A 21,081-nucleotide genomic window follows, 5' to 3' on the forward strand; every position below is an offset into this window, starting at 1 on the left:
CCAACCGAACAATGACTGTACTTGATCTGTGATTGGGTGTCCTTGGTACCTTGATTCTTTCTGGTCCTTTGTCCTGTTCCCTACACTGGGCTGCCTTCCTGGATTACTCCGGTGGTTAGTTTTGCTTTAATTGTCAACTTGGCACAATCTAGAATCAGTTGGGAAGAGAGTTTCAGTGAGTGGATGGTCCTGTGGGCGTGTCTGTGAGAGCACCTTAATTAAGTTAATTGACGTGACAATAATCAGCCCACCATGGGTGGTACCATTCGCTAGGAAGGGGGTTCAGAACTGCGTAAAGGAATCAGGGGGTTGGAGAGATCATTCAGAGGCTAAGAGCACTGGCTGCTCTTCCAATGGCCCTGAGTTCCGCTGGGCGTGGTGGCACTCGGGAGGCAGAGGTAGGTGGATCGCTGTGAGTTCAAGGCCAGCCTGGTCTACGAAGGAAGTCTAGGACAGCCAAGGCTACACAGATAAACCCTGTCTTAAAAATACAAAAGAGGGGGCTGGAGAGATGGCTCAACTTTCCTGTGAGGTCTTCCTGTTCATATGGACACTACAACTCTGGGTAGCCCCAGCCAGGAGCACTGGTTCAGAGGTGCCCTCAGACAAGCCCCTTTGGCCTGATGGTGCCCTGCCATGTCAGATCTCTACCACGTCCTCACAAGTCCCTCACAAACTCTATCCTGTTGTGTTCCTCCACAGTGTTTTTGCTTTCTCTAGAATTCCCCATTGCATTCTTCAGGTATAGATTTCCAAACCTATAGACAGCTACTTTGTGGGTCCTTCTTTCTTCCACCTATCTTCACCTCCCTTTCTTCTACCCTTTCAACTTCCTAACACTAGATAGAAGCGGGGGGAGGGGGAGGATAGAAGTGAATGGGGCAACATTATCCTTAGACTACTTCCTGCTGGTTGGGGCTTTGAGCTCCTTGGGGAATGTTTGATCTTTGCCATTAGGGTATCTAATGTCTTCTTCTTCTGGTTATCTTTGCACGTGACCAATTAGCAAACCACAACCACCAGCATCCAACGACCAACCAGCAACCCACCTATTGGAGTTCTAGCATTTATGTATCCTCTGAAAAGTTCCCTGAATTCCAAACGTCACACACTCACAGAAACTAACTGCTGCTGGCCAAATCATGCCTCTGCTAGAGCACAAGGCAAATCATAGTTGCCTACTGTGAATCGGCTCCCCGCACCTGGGGTTAAAACGAAAACATAGCCTCATAATGTTGCTGTGTTTATTTAAAGAAACAAAAAAAATTCCAAAATTCTCACTACGCAAACCTGCACACCCATCCTCAGAACACATCGACCCATCAGTTACACGTGTTGTCTTTCAAACCGGTTGCCAGGTTGGAAGGCTGATGACCTCATAGGCTTCCGCCCCTCCTGATTGGAAGGGCCAAACTCTGTGGAGCTACGCAGCACGGTGGACAAACACTTTCTCAGTGCTCTCCTCCACAACAGACTTCTCCCTCAGCTGCGGCCAGGAGAACCAGGAGTGGATTCATCTAGAGTCCAGGAGGAAGGTAGAATAGAGTCTTGAATTTGAAGGAGGAAAGGAAAGGTCCAAGACAGCCATGGCTTCGGGTGAAACATCCTCACAGTATGAGGAACAGTGTCCCCAGCTGAGCACCACAGTGGCCTCACCTGTGCTGGACGAAGACATCCCAGGACTTTCAGGTGAGGTTACAGGTGGGTGGCAGGAAGGATGAAGGGCATCAAGGAAGGAAGGAAGGAGGAGCCCTGGATGCCAGAGACTGGAGAAGGAGATAACGGGGTGATGGGATATGGATGTCATGTGGCCTAAAAAACTTAAAGAGCAAGGGGAGGGGAATGAAGGATAATAAAAAGGGTTTCTCAGGAGGCAGAGGCAGGCAGATTTCTTACTTTGAGGCCAGCCTGGGTATTCAGAGCAAGTCCCAGGATAGTAGAGATAAACAAGAGAAAACTGTCTCAAAAATATAAAAATAAATAAATTACTTAAATTTTAAAAAATTATTTAAAAAAAAATCAAATGGAGAAATAGTGTATAATGGGGAAAGAAACTGAGATTTCAAACTGGAGTGCACAGAGGAAAGGAGAATCTGTACAGAGCATGCAGCCCCTAGTACACACACTGAGAAATGACCAGAAATGCAGGATGGTTTTAGGAATGGGATGAGTGTAGGAGACAGGCTGACCCTGAATCCTCAGAACAGACACATACATCAATCTGTCAGTTACACATGTTTTATTTCAAACTGGTTGTCAGATTAGAAGGCTGATGACATCACAGGTGTCCGCTCCTCCTGATTGGAGGAGACACACTCCATGGTGGCAGGCAGCTGGGTGGACAACAGCATCTTCTTGGAGCTTTCATCCCCTCCTGACTTCTCCCTAGAATGGGGGAAGGGACGTCAGGTGTGGATTCAGGCAGAGTCAAGGAGGAGGGCGGGGTGGATCAGAGTCTGGGATTTGTAGAAGGGGGGATACAGCTTGAGAGAATCATGACTGCTGGCCAACTGTCACTGTGTTCTGAGGAGCAGAGCCCTCAGCTTGGTATCACCAGGCCCTCATCTGGGGTGGTGGTGGATGGGGAGATCTCAGGATCATCAGGTGAGGGGACTGGGTGAGAAGACATGTGAGAAGGTGACGGTAAGGAGCAAGGGGACTGAAGGAAGGAAGGAGGCCCCAGGTTGCAGGGTTGGAGGCAGGGAGGACAGGAAGTCAAATTCAGATGTCACATGGACTGAAAACCTGCAAAACAAGGAAAGGGGTTGGGAATCAAGACTCAAAGACAGGACAGAGAAGAGGGGACAAAAGAAGAAACTTCCTCTTATGGGGACAATGTGTCTCTAATGAGGAAGAATCTTGAGGAACAGGGAGAGGGGACAGGGACAAAGGGAGGGGACTGATAGATATCAGAACAGGGGGAAATGACATGGCAGTCTGGGGAAAGGCAACAGCTGAAGAGGTTTGGGGTGTTTGGGGTACTGTGGGGTCAGGGCTGAGATCATCAGAGCCTGAGCCTCACACGGGAGTGGGCTTTCCTCATTTAGGACCAAGAGTGGAGGCCAGCCCCCAGCCTCCGTCCACCAGCCCACAGAGGAAGAGGGACTTGTCCTCAGATTCTGAGGATGACCTGGCAGAGCTGCTGGACCCTGAACCTGAGCCAGTGTGGTCAGTGGAAATGCTGTGTGGGCTCAAGATGAAACTGAAGAGGCGGTGCGTGCCTACAGTGAGGCCTGAACACCACAAGGTCTTCACCAAGCTGCTGGGTAAGAGACACTTGCACAGCTCCCGCCTTAAACAAAAGAGGCAACTTGTAGTCAACCCCCTTCCCGGCGGAAAAGCCACTCCCACAGCCTTACCCTCTGTCAGCCTAGAGGACTATGTTCCGTGGATTCTTAGGGACACATAGGTGGCAGAGCCTTAGGCTAGAGCTGACGTAGCTCTATGTGGAGGTGAGCAAGCTTGGTGCTCACCAACCTCCTGCTGTAACTTAGCTCTGACTTTACTGAGCTGGGGTTTTTCACCCACACAAGGGCAACACAGTCATGTTCAAAGCCTCATGTGACATCATGATTCTGGAATAATCCCAGAGCCACATGCAATTAATTACATCTTTCTTTTTCTTTCTTTCTTTCTTTTCTTGGGGGGGGGGGATTTCTGAGACAGGATTTCTCTGTGTAGCCTTGGCTGTCCTGGACTCACTTTGTAAAACCAGGCTGGCCTCGAACTCACAGCAATCCACCTGCCCCTGCCTCCTGAGTGCTGAGATTAAAGGCGTGTGCCACCATGCCCAGCTCCATCTTTCTTTTTCTTTCTTTCTTTCTTTTTTTTTTTTTTTTTTTTTTGAGACAGGGTTTCTCTGTGTAGCCTTGGCTGTCCTGGACTTGCTTTGTAGACCAGGCTGGCCTTGAACTCACAGAGATCTGCCTGCCTCTGCCTCCCAAGTGCTGTGATCAAAGGCGTGCGCCACCACACCCACCCCATAAATGACATCTTGAGTGTGGCATGCTTGCCACTATATTCTGAAGTTCACTATCTCCTTTCTAGAGTCTCCCAGATGAGGCCACTATCCCATCCTCTCTCTGTTATTCTCCTACAGCTAACTGTGGTGCCTTCCCAGTTTCCTTTCCATTATTTCCATAGGGGAGGAAAGGATTTATTTTGGTCTACATTTCCACCCTTGAGGTCAACTGGGCGGGAGCTCCAGCCAGAAAAGCAGAAGCCCTGGAGGAAAGCTGCTTGCTCCTGGCTTCTGCTCAGCTGGCAAGGCCACCTACTCAGGGATGGTACCGCCCATAGTGGGCTGGGGTCTCCTGTGTAAATTAGTGATCATAAAATTTCCCAGAAACACGCCCAGGGGTCAACCTGATTGAGATTCCTGTAGGTAACTCTCGACTTTCGAACAGAAGCTGACTGGAAGACTCCTCTTATCAACATGGTATATAAACAAACATATCACCTTAAGGCTTACCCTTGCCTTGCCTGTTTGTCCCCAAGATCTTATGTTAATATAATATAAATAGTGGATAACTTTAAAAGTCTCACGGGTTTATGAAAATTCTAATGCTCTAAAAGGTAAACGACTTGAAAATAACCAGAGTCTCAGCCGGGCAGTGGTGGCACACCGTCTTTAATCCCAGCACTGGCAGAGGCAGGTGAATCTCTGTGCATTCGAGGCTACCCTGGCCTACAAAGTGAGTCCAGGACAGTAGCCTGGACTACACAGAGAAACCCTGTCTCAAAAAAAAAAAAAAAAAAAAAAAAGGAGGAGGAGGAAGAGAGGAGGGGGAGGAGGAGGGGGATGGGGAAGAGGAGGGGAATGGGAAAGAGGAGGAGGGGAGGAGGAGGGGGAGGAGGAAAGGAAAGCAAAACCTAGCAGTATAGATAAAATCCTATAGCTCAGTGTCTGACATCTGGAATTCAATTCATAACCTCACAGCCTTCCAGGGCTTGGGCAGTGCCACTTTTTCAGCTCTCTCCTCTGTGCCACACACAGCTTGTCTCGTAGGCTCGGGTCCACACCTGTGGCTGTCCTCATTGGTCATGACCTGGTCCTAACATGACCGGTATCCTGGGATCTCTACTGCAATGGGGTCTGCAACTTCACCAACGGCCACTCTTGGCCACTCCTCTGAGTGCAGAGGACTCTGAGCCTGCTTTGTGGCACACAGGCTCAGCATCTCCCCCAACACCCTTCATTTCTGCAGCTTTATGCAGCTTTAATGTCATCGAAGCCAGTACAATGTGGGAATTCTTTTTTTCTCTTTCTCTTAAAAACCATTGTGACCTCAGTTTCCCCCTCCTTCCCCTCCTCCCAGTCCTGTCCCCCAAATCCCCTCTCCTTCAGATGGACTCCTCTGTTTTCCTTCAGAAACAGAGCAGGCCCCCAGGGATACCAACGGAACATGGGATAACAAGTTACAATTAGACTAAGCACTTATCCTCATATCCGTTGGACGAGGCAACCCAGGAAAAGGAAAGGGGTCCAAGGTACAGGCAAAAGAATCAGAGACACCCCACTCTCACTATTAAGAGGCCCAGAAAGCATCAAGCTAACAGCCATAACATATGCAGAGGCTGACTCGGGCTCCTTCGGTCTCTGTGATCCCTTATGAGCCGAACTTAATTGATTCTGTGGGCTGTGTTCTCCTGGTGTCCTCAACCCTGCTACCACGTGGGAGATCTTACACAGTACCATGGGCTGCTGCCAGCTTGAGATATAGCCTTTCTTCTCCCGAGGTCTCGGTTTCTGTGTGCTGGCCCTGGGAACAGACTTCTCCGAAGATTACAACACAGTGACATTGATCTTGTATCAGCTGAATCTAATTCCTCCTACCCTAGATAACCAGTAACCAGATTCTTACAAATAGTTCACATGGGGCTGCAGAGATGGCTCAGCAGAGGTTAAAAGGTTCAGAGGTCCTGAGTTCAATTCTCAGCAACCACATGGTGGCTCACAACCATCTAGAATGAGATCTGCTGTCCTCTTCTGGCAGACAGACACATATGCATGCGGAACATTGTATGCATAATAAATAAATCTTAAAAAAAAAGACTAGTTTCCAAGGATGGGGTCTATCAGTCTCGCACTGGTCCTGGATTGAATCCTCCCCACGGAGGCGGTTCTCTTGTTCTCTCCCAAGCTGTTCCGGCTGACACTGTAACACATGTGCTTTTGTTCACAGAGGATCCAGCGGTGAAAAAATTCCTGGCCTGGGACAAGACACTGCAAGTGTCTGACAAGGTGAGGAGCCCTGCCCTGAGCTGGCTCCTGCTCCTGCTCCTGTCCTGCCTGGGGAGGGACCTCACCGACCCACAGTCCTCTGTCCCTCAATGGATCCACCTGAAGCCACACCATCCTGGCCCTTGATGCCCTGCCAATGTCTCTCTTCAGCGCCTGGCACCGTCTTACAGAGTGGGCAGGAGGCTCCCGCCTCACTGGGGTCCTTGGGATCTGAGCCCAAGGCCACCGTCTTACTCTGGGAATTGCCTCCTCTCTCCCCACAGCTCTCTGGAACCCTTTGCTCCAGCTGGGCAATGACCTCCTTGTCCCCCGTTGTCCTAAACCCTCCCTCCCTCCCTCCCTCAGAACTGACCCACAGCCAGCCATGCTGAGGTGACAAGACCTCCTCCCCCTGCCCTGGCTTACCTGCAAGCACCCTTCCATCCCACTCCCTTTGAACCTCTCTGAACCTTGTGCCCATGTCATCACCCCTCCCCCTTCCTCTGTCCCTCATTCCTCCTCTCCAGGGTGTGACCTCTCCCTTCCTGTCCCCTCTCTCCATCAGTATCTCCTATCTATGGTCATAGCTTACTTCAGCCGTGCTGGGCTCTTCTCCTGGCAGTATAGGCCAGTCCACTTCTTCCTGGCTCTGTGAGTATTTTTGTCTCCTCCTGTTCCTCACTTTGCCCTGCCCTGGGTGTGGGAGGGTCACAAAAAGTGGGCCTCTGGCCTGTCCTTGAAGCATACATGCCTTTGAACTGTTTTTGTTTTTTTTTTTTATTAAAGACAACTAGCAGCCAGTTGCACTGGTGCATGCCTGTAATCCCAGCACTTGGAGAGGCAGAGGCAGGTGGATCTCTGTGAGTTTGAGACCAGCCTGGTCTATGAAGAGTCCAGGACAGCCAAGGCTATACAGAGAAACCCTGTCTTGAAAAACAAACAAACAAACAAACAAAAAACCAAAAAGAAAAAGAAAGAAAAGAAAACTAGCTAATATCAGCCAGAGATTTAACAAGGACTGGAGAGCTAGTAAAATGCTGCACATGCGTGAAGACTTGGGTTCAGATTCTTAGCACCCACACGGAGAAGGTGGACCAGGTGCTTGCATTCCACAGCTAGGGGGCCAGGTAAAGGAGGATCATTTGGGGTTCAGAACAGACCCCATAGCCTAACTGGTAAGACTGAGGTCCCAGCGAGAGACCCTGTCACCTGAAACAAAGTGGTCTGCTCCTGGGGGAAAAACTGAGGGTTGACTTCTGGCTACTCTCAACGTGCTCAGTTGTGTAACATGCTCAATTGTGTAACATGCTCAATTGTACACATACACACACTCCCACACACCACACTCACACACTCAAGGATGCGCAGAATAAAACCAGGAAACACAGTCCGTCGTAGAGACTTAATTCTGTCCCCAAGCACCAAAATGTGGCTGTGTCCCCTCCTTCACGCTCTCTGGATCCTTCTGTGGCAACCCTAGGTTGTGGCAAGTCGGCAGTTAAAGCTGGAGATCCCAGTGGGAACTCAGCCATCTTTCGAGGTCCTCTCCAAGCAAACTGAGCCACACTGGATACTCCCTCCCTTCTCGGCTCCTTCCAGTGCTAGGCCCTCCATGTTTACCCGGTCTAGGTGTTGCACACGCGCGTGCACGAAGCCAAACACCTCTCCTTAGAATTAGTTCATTCTCTGAAATCTAGCAGGACAAGGTGGAGCCTCTATATAGCCAAAATACTCAGGAAGCTGAGACAGGAGGATTTCTTGAGGCAGGGGTTCTAAGGAACACCACAGCGACATAGTGAGGTGCCGCAACTCAACCTAAAAATGAGCAAAACTTTTTGTCTGCCCTGTTTGATGCGCCAGCTTTTGCCTTCAGCAGAATTGTGCTGAAATTCTGTCATGATGGGATGTTCGGGGACTAGAGAGATGGCTCGGGGGCTAAGAGCTCACGGCGACCTTGCAGAGGACTGGAGTTCAGTTCACCAGCTCCAGATCGGGCCCTCCAACACTGCAGGGGTCCAGCATTCCCACATACGCACATACCTAATAAAAAATAAAAAAGTGCCGGGCGTGGTGGCGCACGCCTTTCATCCCAGGACTCTGGAGGCAGAGGCAGGTGGATCTCTGTGAGTTCAAGGCCAGCCTGGTCTACAAAGTCAGTCCAGGACAGCCAAGGCTATACAGAGAAACCCTGTCTCGAAAGACCAAACAATAAAAAATAAAAATAAAAAAAAGTATGTGTAAGAAACTGGCAAGACAGCTCGGGAGTTAACAAAGTACACTGTTCAAGAAAACAGACTCCAATTCATGGGGTGTCTGATGTCATCATCTTCCTACACTCCCACATGTACACACACACACACACACACACACACACACACACACACCACACACACACACACACTCACTCACACACACATAGTGTAAGTGAAATTAGCTTCTGGTCTCTTTTCCCTTCCCTCAGTCCCATGATAGTGGACACTTGAAGGCAAGATCTTGTCAAATCCCCAGTTATTCTTGGGAACCCTCCATTCTGTTTTATTTGTCGGGAAGGTCTACCACAGTACTCAGGCAAGGAAGCAGCCAGTGTCGCACATGCCTTCATCTATCATTTTCACTCACTTACTAATTCATTCAATGATTTATCCAACACATCCTTCAAAGCACACCCTTAAGTGTCACAAAATATGACTCAGAAATATTTGCTGAGCATTAAGGAGAGAAGGAGTGGGTGCCGTAGGGTCTCATTGCTGTGTAGAGACACCGTGACCACAACAACTCTTATCGAGGAAAGCATCTCACTGGGGCTGGCTTACAGTTCAGAGGGTTAGCCCGTTATCATCATGGTGGGAAGCATGGCAGTGTGTAGGCGGACACGGTGCAGGAGGGGGTAGCTGAGAGTTCTACACCTGGATTGGCAGAAGCAGGAAGAGACAGTGAGCCACTGGCCTGGCTTGAGATTCTGAAACCTGAAAGGCCGCCTCTCCCCGCCCCTCCTCCTCCCCCCATCCCGCATCCCCTGCACCAGTGACACACTGCCTCCAACAAGGCCACACCTCCTAATAGTGCCACTCTCTCTGAGTCTATTAGGGATCATTTTCTTTCAAACCACCACAATAGGGAAGACAAGCGGGGTCAGGTTGGACTTTGGGGTGCTTATCCCGAGGCGAGACATGGGTGTGTGCACACAGCGCAAGTCCAGGGAAGGGAGAGGAAGGAAAGGGTGCAGTCTGCTCACAGTGACAATGGCAGAGGTACCTCTGCCTATGGCTTGTCCTCATCTGTTCAGCTGAGGTGATCTCAGGCTGAGATAGCTCCCTGGCCCTCCTCCTGGGTCCTCCTGGCTTGAGCCACTCACAACCCTGGTTTCTTCTGCAGGTACCTGGCCAGTGACATGGAGGAGGACAACCAGGCCCCTAAACAAGACATGTTTTACTTCCTCTACGGGAAGAGCTACGCCCAGCGCCCCTTGTTCCATAGGCTGCGGTTCCAGCTCATTCGCTCCATGCACTGGAGGATCTGGGTGTCCCGGGAGGAGTGTGAAGAGGTGGGTGTGGGCGGGACATGGGGGGACAGAGGGACAGGCTGGACAGACAGACAGAGGGATGGGCTTGACTGTGGGAGGTGAGATTGGGGAATGGGAAAGCTTGAGGCTAAACAGCGAGAGTACAGGCTGGCCCCGGGGTGAGGGCGTGTGTGACATCGCTCAGGGAACTGATTCACTCTCCAGATCCAGGCTTACAACCCAGACTTGTGGGTGTGGTCACGAGATCGAACCAAGCTGACCTAGAACCCTAGAACCACGGAGGCCCGAGGTCATCGGCCTGATGAAGGTATGGTGGTGTTCTCTGAGGTCTTGGCTTCTGTCTGTAGTCTAATTAGAAAAACCATTGAGTCCCCAGTTAACCCACCCTCACCCCATACTCACCTCTATCCTTTGGGACAGCCTGGCCATTGGCATAGCTGGATCAGTCCCATCACTGATACAGGCAGACAGATAGACAGACAGACAGACAGGGTGGAGAGGGAAAGGGAGAAAGGGAGAGGGAGAGAGGGAGGGGGGCAGGCAGGCTGTTACAAGGACTGAAATGGAGTAGAAATCTTTACACCCCAAGCGGGTTATAAGGCATATGGCAAAGCATCTTTTGCCCTCTGAGAGCCATTTTGCTAGCTGCCAGGGGAGGGGGGGGGTGCAGTTTCAATCCACAATTATAGTTACAGAGTTGGGTGGAAGATGAAACCAATATTTGGTTTTCATCTGTGTTCCCGGCCAAGTTCCAGATAAAGGATGATAGTGCCTCTTCAGAGATTAGGCTCAGCACTAGGCACAGAGGCTCATGGGTCAAGCTGTTAAACGTGGTGTTGATGTGTACAGCATGCCTGAAAGTTCAGGGTTTAAGCAACTGATGAGGAGGACCGAGGTGTGAATTAGTTCACAGCCACATTCTGAAAGTGGGGAGCTCGGCTGACCACTGTAAAGCCAATCTGACCATAGGCAGCTGAGATGACTGACGGGGTCGAGGTGGAGAATCACAGTTGAACAAGACAGCTTCGGGGTTCAGATGAAGAATCAGGGTTACAGGGATGGGGAGATAGCACAGTGTCTAAGAGCACTTGCTGCCCTTTCAGAGAACAGGACTTGGTTCCTAGTACCCATGATGTGTAGGTAGCTTACAACAGCCTAAAAGCCTTTCCCAGGAGATCTGATGTTCTCTTCTGCCTCTGCAGTCACCTACAAATGCATGCAAGCCGGCACATGTGCTTGTGTGACCGTGCACACACACACACACACACACACACACACACACACACATTTTTTTTTAAAGAATCAAGTGTTAAGAGCTAGGGCTGCTCCATCGCACAGTCTCAATGTGTCGGCACCAGAGTGTGACCCCAGCACCGCAGAAAAACAGACAAAGGAAAGGAGGGTCAGAGAGAGGTTTGCACTCATCACGGGCTCCAACCTCCAGCTAGGATTGTTCCTCTTGTTCACACTTAGAGGACTACATGTTATGAAGTCTGACATGGCCTCCCTCTTCCTTCCAGATCCCTGCGCCTGAGGGAGACACTCTATGCCAACATTGTGGGCTGCCAGGGGAAAGGAGAGAGGCCTGCCTTCCCCAGGAACCCTAGGATCTGAGCCCACTGTTCTAGAAGGAGTGGGATGGCGTCACCACGCTGTGCTCCTGGGAGCTGGGACTCTTGTAGGAGCTCTGGAGGGGACGTAGGAAATCAGGGCTGCCCCGAGGGGCACCGTGTAAATGTTCTCCCAAATGTCCTCACTTCCCATCTCCCCCAAGGCAGCAGCTGAAGGCCCTGTGGTTTCCTATAATTGGTCTCCTTGGTGCAGGCTGTTTGAAGGCAGCGCCTCAGGGCTCAGATTGTGGAGGGAACTCCCTTCAAAATATAGCATTTGATTTATATAATTGTAATAACTTTAAGATAGCACAGATTTTGTTGTAATACCAGCATACAAACAAGTTTTGTGGTATTATTAATAAACCTTACTATATTATTATATATTGACTACAGAACAATTAGCACGTTAAATAATTTTATGATAGCTCTAATTTTAAGAGCATGCTACTTCTATATTTTATGATAACTCTTATAATGTTTATATTATACACAACTATTTTTACTCAGCAGAGGATGTTTACCTTTTTAAAAATCTTTTATGTTTATGTATCTGTCTTATATCTGGGTAGCAGAGCCCTAGGCCATTATGAATACACGTTTTTATTTATTTAATGTGTAGTTTCCATTGTTGAACGTGAACATTGGCCTGTGATACTTTAACCTGCCTGGATATGTTTGTATATGACTTTAAAGCGAGTATATGTTTGAAAGAAAAGCCACGTTTCAAGGCCATTGCCCTGGGGACAGATAATAAAGATGAAATGTGTTTCATGTTCTGTATGTGTTTGTTACTATCACTGCTTTGTTTTTTCTTTCTTCCTCTGTGTGTGTGTGTGTGTGTGTACACGCGCGCGCGTGCACGCTATGCATTCATTAATGCCTTCATGTTCACCTGTGCACACATCCCTGTGTATGTAAGGATATAGGTGTGTGTAGGGGGGATGGAAGCTTGAGGTTGATTTCCGGTATTTTCTCTGATGGCTCTCTACCTTATTCATTAAGGCGGTTTCTCCCCTGAGCCCAGAGCTCCACAATATACTGAATAATTTCAGCTCATGCTGGGGAGGACACACACAGCCCTCATACCTGCTTTCCGAGAGCCAGAATTACAGAAGAGCTGCCATTCCCACCTGGCATTTACAGTGTGTGGGGATTCGAACTCTGGTCTTTAAGCAGCTTGCTGCTGGCATGGCAAGTGTTCTAACCATTGAGCCATCTCCTGATCCCTGGTACTATGATTCCTCAGATGCCTTCCTCTCACATACCATTTGCCTGGAGTGATTGTGTGTCACATCACTGAAATAAGGAAGAAAAAGGATTGAATTTTCCTACAAGGGCGGAGAGGAAGATGTACACAAGTGACCACCAGCCATAACTGCTGTTTGTATATCTTCATGTAGATGTGTGCACAGGTGCATGTGACTGCATTTGCACACATGTGCTTGCTCGTGAAGGGGCAGAAGTTGACATCATGTCTTTTCTTCAATTTTTCTACACATTTTTGTTTTTGTTTTTGTTTTTGGAGGTAGAGTTTCTCTATGTAGCCCTGACTGTCCTGAAACTCACTCTGTAGACCAGACTGGCCTTGAACTCGGAGATCAGCCTGCCTTTGCCTCCTGAGTGCTGAGATTTAAGTTTTGCACCATAACCCAGCTATACTTTACTTTTTAAAGACTTGTTTATCTTTATTTTATGTGTGTGTGAGTGCTTGGCCTACACATATGCATATGCACCATGTGTGACCAGCGCGCCCACAAGTCAGAACAAGACATTGGATCACCTGGAGCTGGAATCAAATTCGGGTCCTTTGCAAGGTCAGGAAGTGCTCTTAACTGCTGAGCTACCTCACCAATCCGAACCACAGAACCTGTGTGAAGATGAGCACAGTAAAACATGTTGGTAGCCCCGGTGCTCCTGTTGTGCAACACAATTCCCAGAAGCTCACAGGCCTGGAGCCATTGGTGGTAAGGAACAAAGAAAGTCTGTCTTTAGCAAGGTGGGAGGCAAGGACACATCCTGGAGGTTGTCCTCTGACCTCCAGGCATGCCATGCATGCATGCATCTGACTTTGTACACATTATCCTGTGCATGCATGTGTGCGTGCGTGCGCTCACACACACACACACACACACACACACACACACACACACACACACACAGAATATACACATATATCACATGCACATACCATACCAAAACAGCATTCACTTTATTTGGATAATGTTTGGGAAATTTGTGTGACTGTTGTTATGTTTAGCTTTAATTGTCAAATCAACACAACCTAGAATCAGCTGGGAAGAGAGTCTCAATGGGGGACTGTTTGCATTGGATTGTCCTGAGAGTATGCCTGTGGGAGACTGCCTTAATTAGATTAATTGATGTGGGAAGGCCCATCTCTTTCTGAGAGGCAGTATTCCACAGGCAGGGTGTTCTGAGCTATATAAGAATGAAAAAACCAAACAGACAAAAAACCCAACCAATCAAACAAAAAAAACAACCAGCTGGCACAAGCAAGTAAACAACTGAGCACGCGTGCACTGATTTCTGTTGTGGGCTGTGGATATGATGTGACCAGCCACATGTGGACTGTGGACGTGACGTGGCTGGCCACTTATGGACTGTGGATGAGACGTGGTCAGCCACTTGAATTTCCTATTGCTTCGGCTTCCCTGCTGACAGTATCTGTCAGCTGAAGTTGTGGATTAACATAAACCCTTTCTCCTATGAGCTACTATTTGCCAGGGATGTTCATCGCTACAACCATGTAGTCACCCTGATCACAGCAGAGAACATTCCTGGGACTTTTCCCAAGCAATCCAACCCAAATCCTGTTGCAGGATATTTCATCACACTGTGAACTCTGAGATTGTGTTATTTACTGGAAAAACCTGTTCATGGTTGTGGTGTGGCTCAGCCTTAGCTCACACCTATAATCCAAGAGCTTCCTGCTTGAATATTATAAACCTCATGATTTATAAACTCAACCAGAGGTCAAGAGGCAGAGCAAGCAACTAGTTGACAGGAAATGAACATAGGATTATTAAGGGAAAAAAAAAACATAGAGGGGAGGAGGAAGTCAGAAGGACAATAGAGAGGTGCACAGGAAGTAGAAGGGAGGGACCTTCAGTTTGAAGGAAGTTGTTTGGGAAGGACTGGAAGAGGGGATTCCTTTGGGGATGTCAGCTGAGGAGGAAGGTCAACTGGGAGTTTTCTCTGCCTCTCTGAGCTAGCAGGCTTTCACCCAAACATCTGCTCCCAAGTCGCTGTTGGTAAAAATAGAACAATTGAGATTTTGTTAAGAACAACATTTGGTGTTCCAACACGTGGCGTGACCTCATCGGCAGAGAAATCACACCAGCTGCGGACAAATGAGAAGCCATCAGAGTTGGTAAGACAGATGAAAAGACCTCAAGGAGAGAGTTGAGTAACATACAAAGGAAAAAAAAAATCCCATTTTAAGGATGGAAATATCACAACACAGAGTGTTAGGACCCTGTAAGATGCTACTTTAGATGGCTTCAAAATAGAAGCAGAAAAAGAAGAGATAAATGACTTAACTGAGACTGATATATATTATAATTACTACCCATCTAGTAGTTCATATTTTATCCTTAATAGGCAATGTGGGGTTTGTTCCATATATGAAAAGTGGATTGAAAAGACACAAACCTTAGAAAGACTTATAAATAGAAATAAGAAAAATACTTAGACACAGAGGGATTTAGACAAGAGCCAACCAAGCAACTGCATGGCGAAACTGAAGAGGGGTTGCCCAAGGTAGTTAGAAAACCAACCTTAGTCTATCCAGTTACTAGACAAGACCAACCAGCAGACGATGGTCGCCCCCAAGGTCATGGAGATGTTAAGTGGAATCCTGTAGAAATATTAGACTTCAGCAGATTTAAAGAAGTGATGATTTAGCATGGTAGGCACCCAGCTATGTGAAGCAGACATTAAATTCACGGGCCACTCAGAACAGAATTATCCCCCAAGGCTGGAAAGTTTTGGCAACATCAATATTGGAAACTTGTCCTCAGTGTCAATGGTTGAACATGGTTGGAAAGAGGAAGCTGGGGCCATGGAAGAATGAACTAGAAAGTGAGGTGCTGATGTGTCCCTGGTCAATTGCCATGTGAAGGTCGATATGATGGGTTACAAAGGCAGCTTGCCTTTGATGAGTATACCCTGGCACTGTGTCATTTAACAGCTTTAAATGCTTGGGATAAGGTTGAGGAATCAGGAAAGAGGTCTGAGTTATTTACTAAAATTATACAAGGCCCCCAAAAAGCCTTCACTGCTTTTTGGAATTTTATTTTCTTTTTTGTAAATATTGACAGGGTTTCTCTGTGCAGCCCTGGCTGTCCTGGTCTCACTTTGTAGACCAGGCTGGCCTTGAACTCACATCAATTCACCTGCCTCTGCCCCCCCCCCAAGTGCTGGGATTGAAGGGGCGCGCCACCACGCCCGGCTAAAAGTGGATTTTCTTAAAGCATGTATCTTAATTCCATCTTAGTACGTTAGACTGTAGATTGGCACATGGCCCAGGCCATCTTGGATGTCATTTTTTGAGTTTTCTTCTTAAATAAGAAGGATATTTTTGTTGTTTTGGTATTAAAAACAAAAATAAAATTAAGAAATTTTAAATGTTTTAAGTAAATTCAAGGCATTACTACAGTTCAAACTTGTTTTCTGAATCTCTAAGAGTTGGAATGGTTTGGAGCTATGATAAAAATATTTGAGCAAAGCAGTGGTATCCCAGGCCTTTAATCACAGCAGAGACAGGCAGATCTCGGTAATTTGTTTGTTTCCTAAATTCTAGAAATAAGGTGAACAAAGTGGTGGTGCATGCCTTTAATCCCACCACCCAGGGACAAAACTCATATATAACTATATTTTTAAAGATTTACTTAATTATTTTTATGGATATGAGTGCTCTATCTGCATATGTACCTGCAGGCCAGAAGAGAGCATCAGATACCAGGATAGATGCTTGTGAGCCACCGTGTGGTTGCCGGGAATTGAACCCAGGACCTCTGGAAGAGCAGACAGTGCTCTTAACCTCTGAGCCATCATTCCTGCCCCAGATACAACTCCTAATTGGTATGTTCCCACACTAGGTAAGTCATATGCCATATGTACAGATTACTATTAAAAAAAAAAACCCTCTACAGGGTTACTAGAAAGGCAGCTAATTTCCAACGGGGACAGCAACAGAGAGCAGCTTTCGTGACTGCTGCCGGTGAGCTCATCTCCATGCACGGAACCCTGACCAATGCTGAATCAGATGAAACCCTAACTGTGGGTATCATGTTTATTGGTGACGTGACAGCTGAGGACTCCTCATAAAGCAAAAAGGTATCCACCAACAATTCGCCTGTTGGCTTCCAATGCAAATGCTTTCCATATACAGAGGATAAATATTCTCTCTTTCAGAAACAAATTTCGACATCTTATAAGGCATGGAGAACCTTATACTCAGTCATTGTCCACCACCCCATGGTCACGAGGAGGTCCCACTCTGAGAATGATGGGTCGGATCCCTTCAAAGGCAGAGTCCTTCACAGGCTTAGCTGTGGAAGAAAAGGCATTACAGTGGAACTGGTACATCTGAATTCCTTCGTGACCAGGATGTGGTAGCCAAGGGGTCTGTGCCTTCTCACACTGAGGAAATAGCTCAGTTGACTAAACTGCTCACCCTTCCCCCCGAAGAGAGGCACCTACTCGACCAATGGACCAACAGAATGGTCAAGACATTTGGCTAACACATGGTTTACTGATGGTTCATCAACCACTGATGGAACCAAAACTAATGGAAAATGGCAGCTTATTGACCGGGGGATGGAACGGTCAACACTGAGGGAGGAACCACAGGATCAGCGCAGCACTAGTGACTATAAGACAAACAGCTAAGAAAGCCAAAGGGAAAATCTCTGTCTTCTCCAGCTCACGGTACCTGTGTGATGGTACAGATGTGATGTCATCAAAATGGAAAACCTCTAACTGGCAGATAAATGGCATAAACGGAAGTGACAAAAACCTAGCAAAACTCAGCAAAGATATCAAATTTCATGTAGCTCATACAGACAAGAGAGACAAAACATATGAAAATAATAAAACTGTGGACAAATAGGCACCCTGTTTAGTTAAGACTAGAATATTAGAGTTTGCCAGGGAACAAACTTAGAGTAAATCAGCAAGAATGATAGGTCACACATTCGAAAGACTTAAAAGTTTACTCCTAACACTAAAAAATAAGGGGAAATGGAGGACCAAATTAAAACCAGGACAACACTGAGAATAACTGTCATAAGGAATCCACAGCCAGGTGGTGGTGCACACCTTTAATCCCAGCATTTCGGAGGCAGAGACAGGCACATAAGAATTACAGTGATTCAAACTTAAAAACAGCTTGAAAAAAGGTGGTCTGAAATTCAAAGTAGATGTCCTTTGTGATCTAAAAATAAGCACACTTAAATCTTGAATTTATTTATAAATAGGGGAATATAGGGATATTTATCCACACATACTAAGGTATATTTAGTTTCAGTTTTTCAAAAGTTTTTTTTTCTATCAATTGAAAGATAATACTTTTTCTGTTGACAAAACAAAGCAAAACATTTTGCCCTAGGAAAGATACAACCTGATCTAAAAAACAAAATAGAATTACGGTTGGGATAGGTTTTGTTTTTATCTTTCCAGGAGAATAAAAACATACAACTAAGGAATCTGGAGGCCACTGGACAAATGAAACATCTGAAGAAAAAGGACGGATCATGAAGAGAAAACGTCCCAAGAAAAAGAATAAATTGGCCAAGTGGTGTCGCCCTCCTCCAGCCTGTCTCTGCTGCTCTCTACAGACATAAGTGGCAAATGATCTTTGTGTGGCTCCAATTCAATTAAAAATTAAAGCTGACTGGCTTTGGGGTTCGAGCGTGGCTCTCTCCTTCTCTAAGCCCCTGCATGCTTGTTAAAGGAAAACCCCAAATCTCTGTCTCAGATCAGAAGAGCCACCTGGCATGGGACAGAAGAAAACAAAAAGTAAGGGATTGTTCTATTTCCACTAATCTCACTATCTTTTGGTTTTCGTTTGGCTCTTTAAAACTTTTCTTTTCTTTTCTTTTCTTTCTTTCTTTTTTTTTTTTTTTGAGACAGGGTTTCTCTGTGTAGCTTTGGCTGTCCTGGACTCGCTTTATAGACCGGGCTGGCTTCGAACTCACAGGGATCCCCCGCCTCTGCCTCCCGAGGGCTGGTATTAAAGGCGTGCGCCACCATGCCTGGCATTTAAAACCTTTCTTAAGGTATAAATATTATCTCAAAATCTCTAAGATTACTATGCATATATAAACTTTCTGGCATGATAGCAGCAGTCACACAGAGTGCTAACCATAGAAGTGACCTTCATACAGCTTTCTGTACGTGCTTTCTGGTTTGAGCATGAAACACGCATCTATGAACAAAGTCTGTGTAGCTCAGATGTACTTAACAGATGGCAGTCATCAAACCTTTCGGGCACCTGATGAACTCGGCATTTAAAACGTTGAAGCGTTCTACCATTCTTACCAGTAACCTCGTAGTCCTCCAAGAAGATGACGGGGCCCCACAGTGATGAATCCACCTGGGCTGAGGTAATGCTACCACAGGGCAAAACTGTCCCATGCCTCCTCTGCTGCCAGGTTCTGTGCAAACAGTGGGCACCTTTGGGTTGACCGCTATGTTCTACCTTGGCAGAGTTCCCGTTAAGCTGACAAACACCCCCCAAAGTTTAGCTTTAGACAACAGATTGCGCAGGACATTCAAATTCCTGAGTTCATATGAGACTGACGAAAACATCCTACAGAACTTTGAACTAAAAATATTTAATTCTAATACTGCCAGATACAACTAACCTCGTTCGACGTTGTAGAAAACTTGGCAGACATAACTTCATTATTGTAAATACTTTTACTATGACAGAGTTTTAAAATCTTTCCTTTTTGTTTAGACGAAAGGAGGAAATGCTGCAGGACATTTGATCACACTGTGAACCCTGATGTTGTTTACTGGACACACCTGTTTCTAGTTGTGGTGTGGCTCAGTCCTAGCACATACTTTTAATCTGAGAGCTTTCTGCTTATTGTAAGTAAGATAAAATATAATCAACCACAGGTCAAGAGGCAGAGAAAGCAACCAGTTGACAGGGAGTGAATATAAGAAAAACCATAGAGCCAGGCGTGGTGGCGCACGCCCAGTACTTGGGAGGCAAAGGCAGGTGGATCACTGTGAGTTCGAGGCCAGCCTGGTCTACAAAGCAAGGCTAGGACAGCCAAGGCTACACAGAGAAACCCTGTCTAAAAAAAAAAAAAAAAAAACCAAAAACTAAATAAAAAGAAAGAAAAAGAAAAACCATAGAGAGTAAGAGGAAGTCAGGAAGACAGAGAGGGAGACTCACAGGAAGTAGAAGGGAGGGCATGCAGTCTGAGGGTTTTGAGACAGCTTGGGAAAGGAGGTTCCCTTTTGCTTTGCGGACGTTGGCTGAGGAAGAAGGTCAGCTGGGTACTTCCTCTGCTTTTCTGAGATTGAAGGCTTTCACCCCAGCATCTGACTCCTGAGTCTTTTTGTTTGTTTGTTTGTTTGGTTTGTTTTGTTTTGTTTTTTGAGACAGGGTTTCTTTGTGTAGCCCTGGCTGTCCTGGACTCACTTGCAGAGCAGGCTGGCCTAGAACTCACAGAGATCCGCCTGCCTCTGCCTCCTGAGTGCTGGGATTAAAAGGCAGCTCCTGAGTCTTTATCAGTAAAATCAGACGTATGCTATTTTGTTTCAAACAACAGGGCTGGAGTGGTGGCTCAGCAGTTAAGAGCAGTGGCTGCTCTTCCAGAGGACCTGAGTTTGATTCCCAGCATCTACTTGGTGGCGCACAGCTGCCTGTTAACTCTGGTCCCAGGGGATCCACTGCCCTCTCGTGGCCCATGTGGGAACTGCATGCCTCTGCTGCACAAGCACCCATGCAGGCAAAATGCCATACACATTAAAGAAAAAATAAAGAAAATGAATAAACAAACAAACAAACAAAGACTCTACAGAAAGATTAAAGAATAGGCTAGTGACAAAAGAATATTGATTAAAAACATGTGCTCTTTCAAAATACATAGCACCTTTAAATCAAAGGAAGTTAAATAATTGTCACTTTTTCCCAACTCTTTGTAAGAGTAAACTTCAAACAAGCATGTATATTTACATTACATTTATATTAAGTATATATAAGAGGAATTTATGTGTGGTTATAATACATTAAAAAAAAAAAACCAACCAGAAGGGGTGGTGGCACATACCCATAATCCCAGCACTTGGGAGGCAGAGGCAGATGGATCTCTGTGAGTTTGAAGCCAGCCTGGTCCATGAAGCAAGCGGGAGGGTGGGCAGGGCTACATCGTGAGGCTTTGTCTCAAAACGAAAGCAAACAAATAGATATTTTTTAAAAAACAACCTCTAAATCTCCTCTTGAGTAAGAATATTTACATATATGAAATTATAACACCCATCACACAAACATGACAACCACGTTTTCATACCCACAATATTTCAAAACCACTTAAAATAAAGAGTTCTGATAAATATTTGTAAACCCCAATAGCATTTATAAAGTCTATTAATGCTTTCAGTTATAAGTATATGGCTCAAATGCTGTTTTGAAGGGAGTTCCCTCCACAATCTGAGCCCTGAGGCGCTACCTTCAAACAGCCTGC

The 21,081-nt window shown here is 46.6% G+C and overlaps 1 protein-coding gene across 3 annotated transcripts; it reads left to right on the forward strand.

Annotated features, from left to right (window-relative positions):
* The first annotated feature begins 1,586 nt into the window (after window positions 1–1,586).
* LOC127203137 (speedy protein E4A-like) lies at window positions 1,587–10,010 on the forward strand. Of its 3 annotated transcripts, none has more exons than XM_051161942.1 (6): window positions 1,587–1,689; window positions 3,048–3,266; window positions 6,186–6,244; window positions 6,789–6,874; window positions 9,599–9,767; window positions 9,951–10,010. In XM_051161942.1, the coding sequence occupies exons 1-6, from the start codon at window positions 1,587–1,589 to the stop codon at window positions 10,008–10,010; spliced, it is 696 nt and encodes a 231-aa protein (XP_051017899.1). The 3 variants fall into 3 exon arrangements, with proteins under 3 accessions (XP_051017899.1, XP_051017900.1, XP_051017896.1); XM_051161939.1 differs by lacking the exon at window positions 1,587–1,689 and adding an exon at window positions 2,391–2,604; XM_051161943.1 differs by lacking the exon at window positions 9,599–9,767 and having other exon boundaries at window positions 9,951–10,005.
* Window positions 10,011–21,081: the final 11,071 nt, after the last annotated feature.

Source organism: Acomys russatus, chromosome 19 (genome assembly GCF_903995435.1).
Source record: "Acomys russatus chromosome 19, mAcoRus1.1, whole genome shotgun sequence".
NCBI classification, from domain to species: domain Eukaryota; kingdom Metazoa; phylum Chordata; class Mammalia; order Rodentia; family Muridae; genus Acomys; species Acomys russatus.

Coding starts and splice junctions, on each gene's coding strand:
- LOC127203137 (XM_051161939.1), top strand. CDS start 2,391: ATGGGGGAAGGGACGTCAGGTGTGGATTCAGGCAGAGTCAAGGAGGAG. Junction 2,605..3,047: donor GGAGATCTCAGGATCATCAG/GTGAGGGGACTG, acceptor TTCCTCATTTAG/GACCAAGAGTGGAGGCCAGC. Junction 6,245..6,788: donor CACTGCAAGTGTCTGACAAG/GTGAGGAGCCCT, acceptor TCTCTCCATCAG/TATCTCCTATCTATGGTCAT.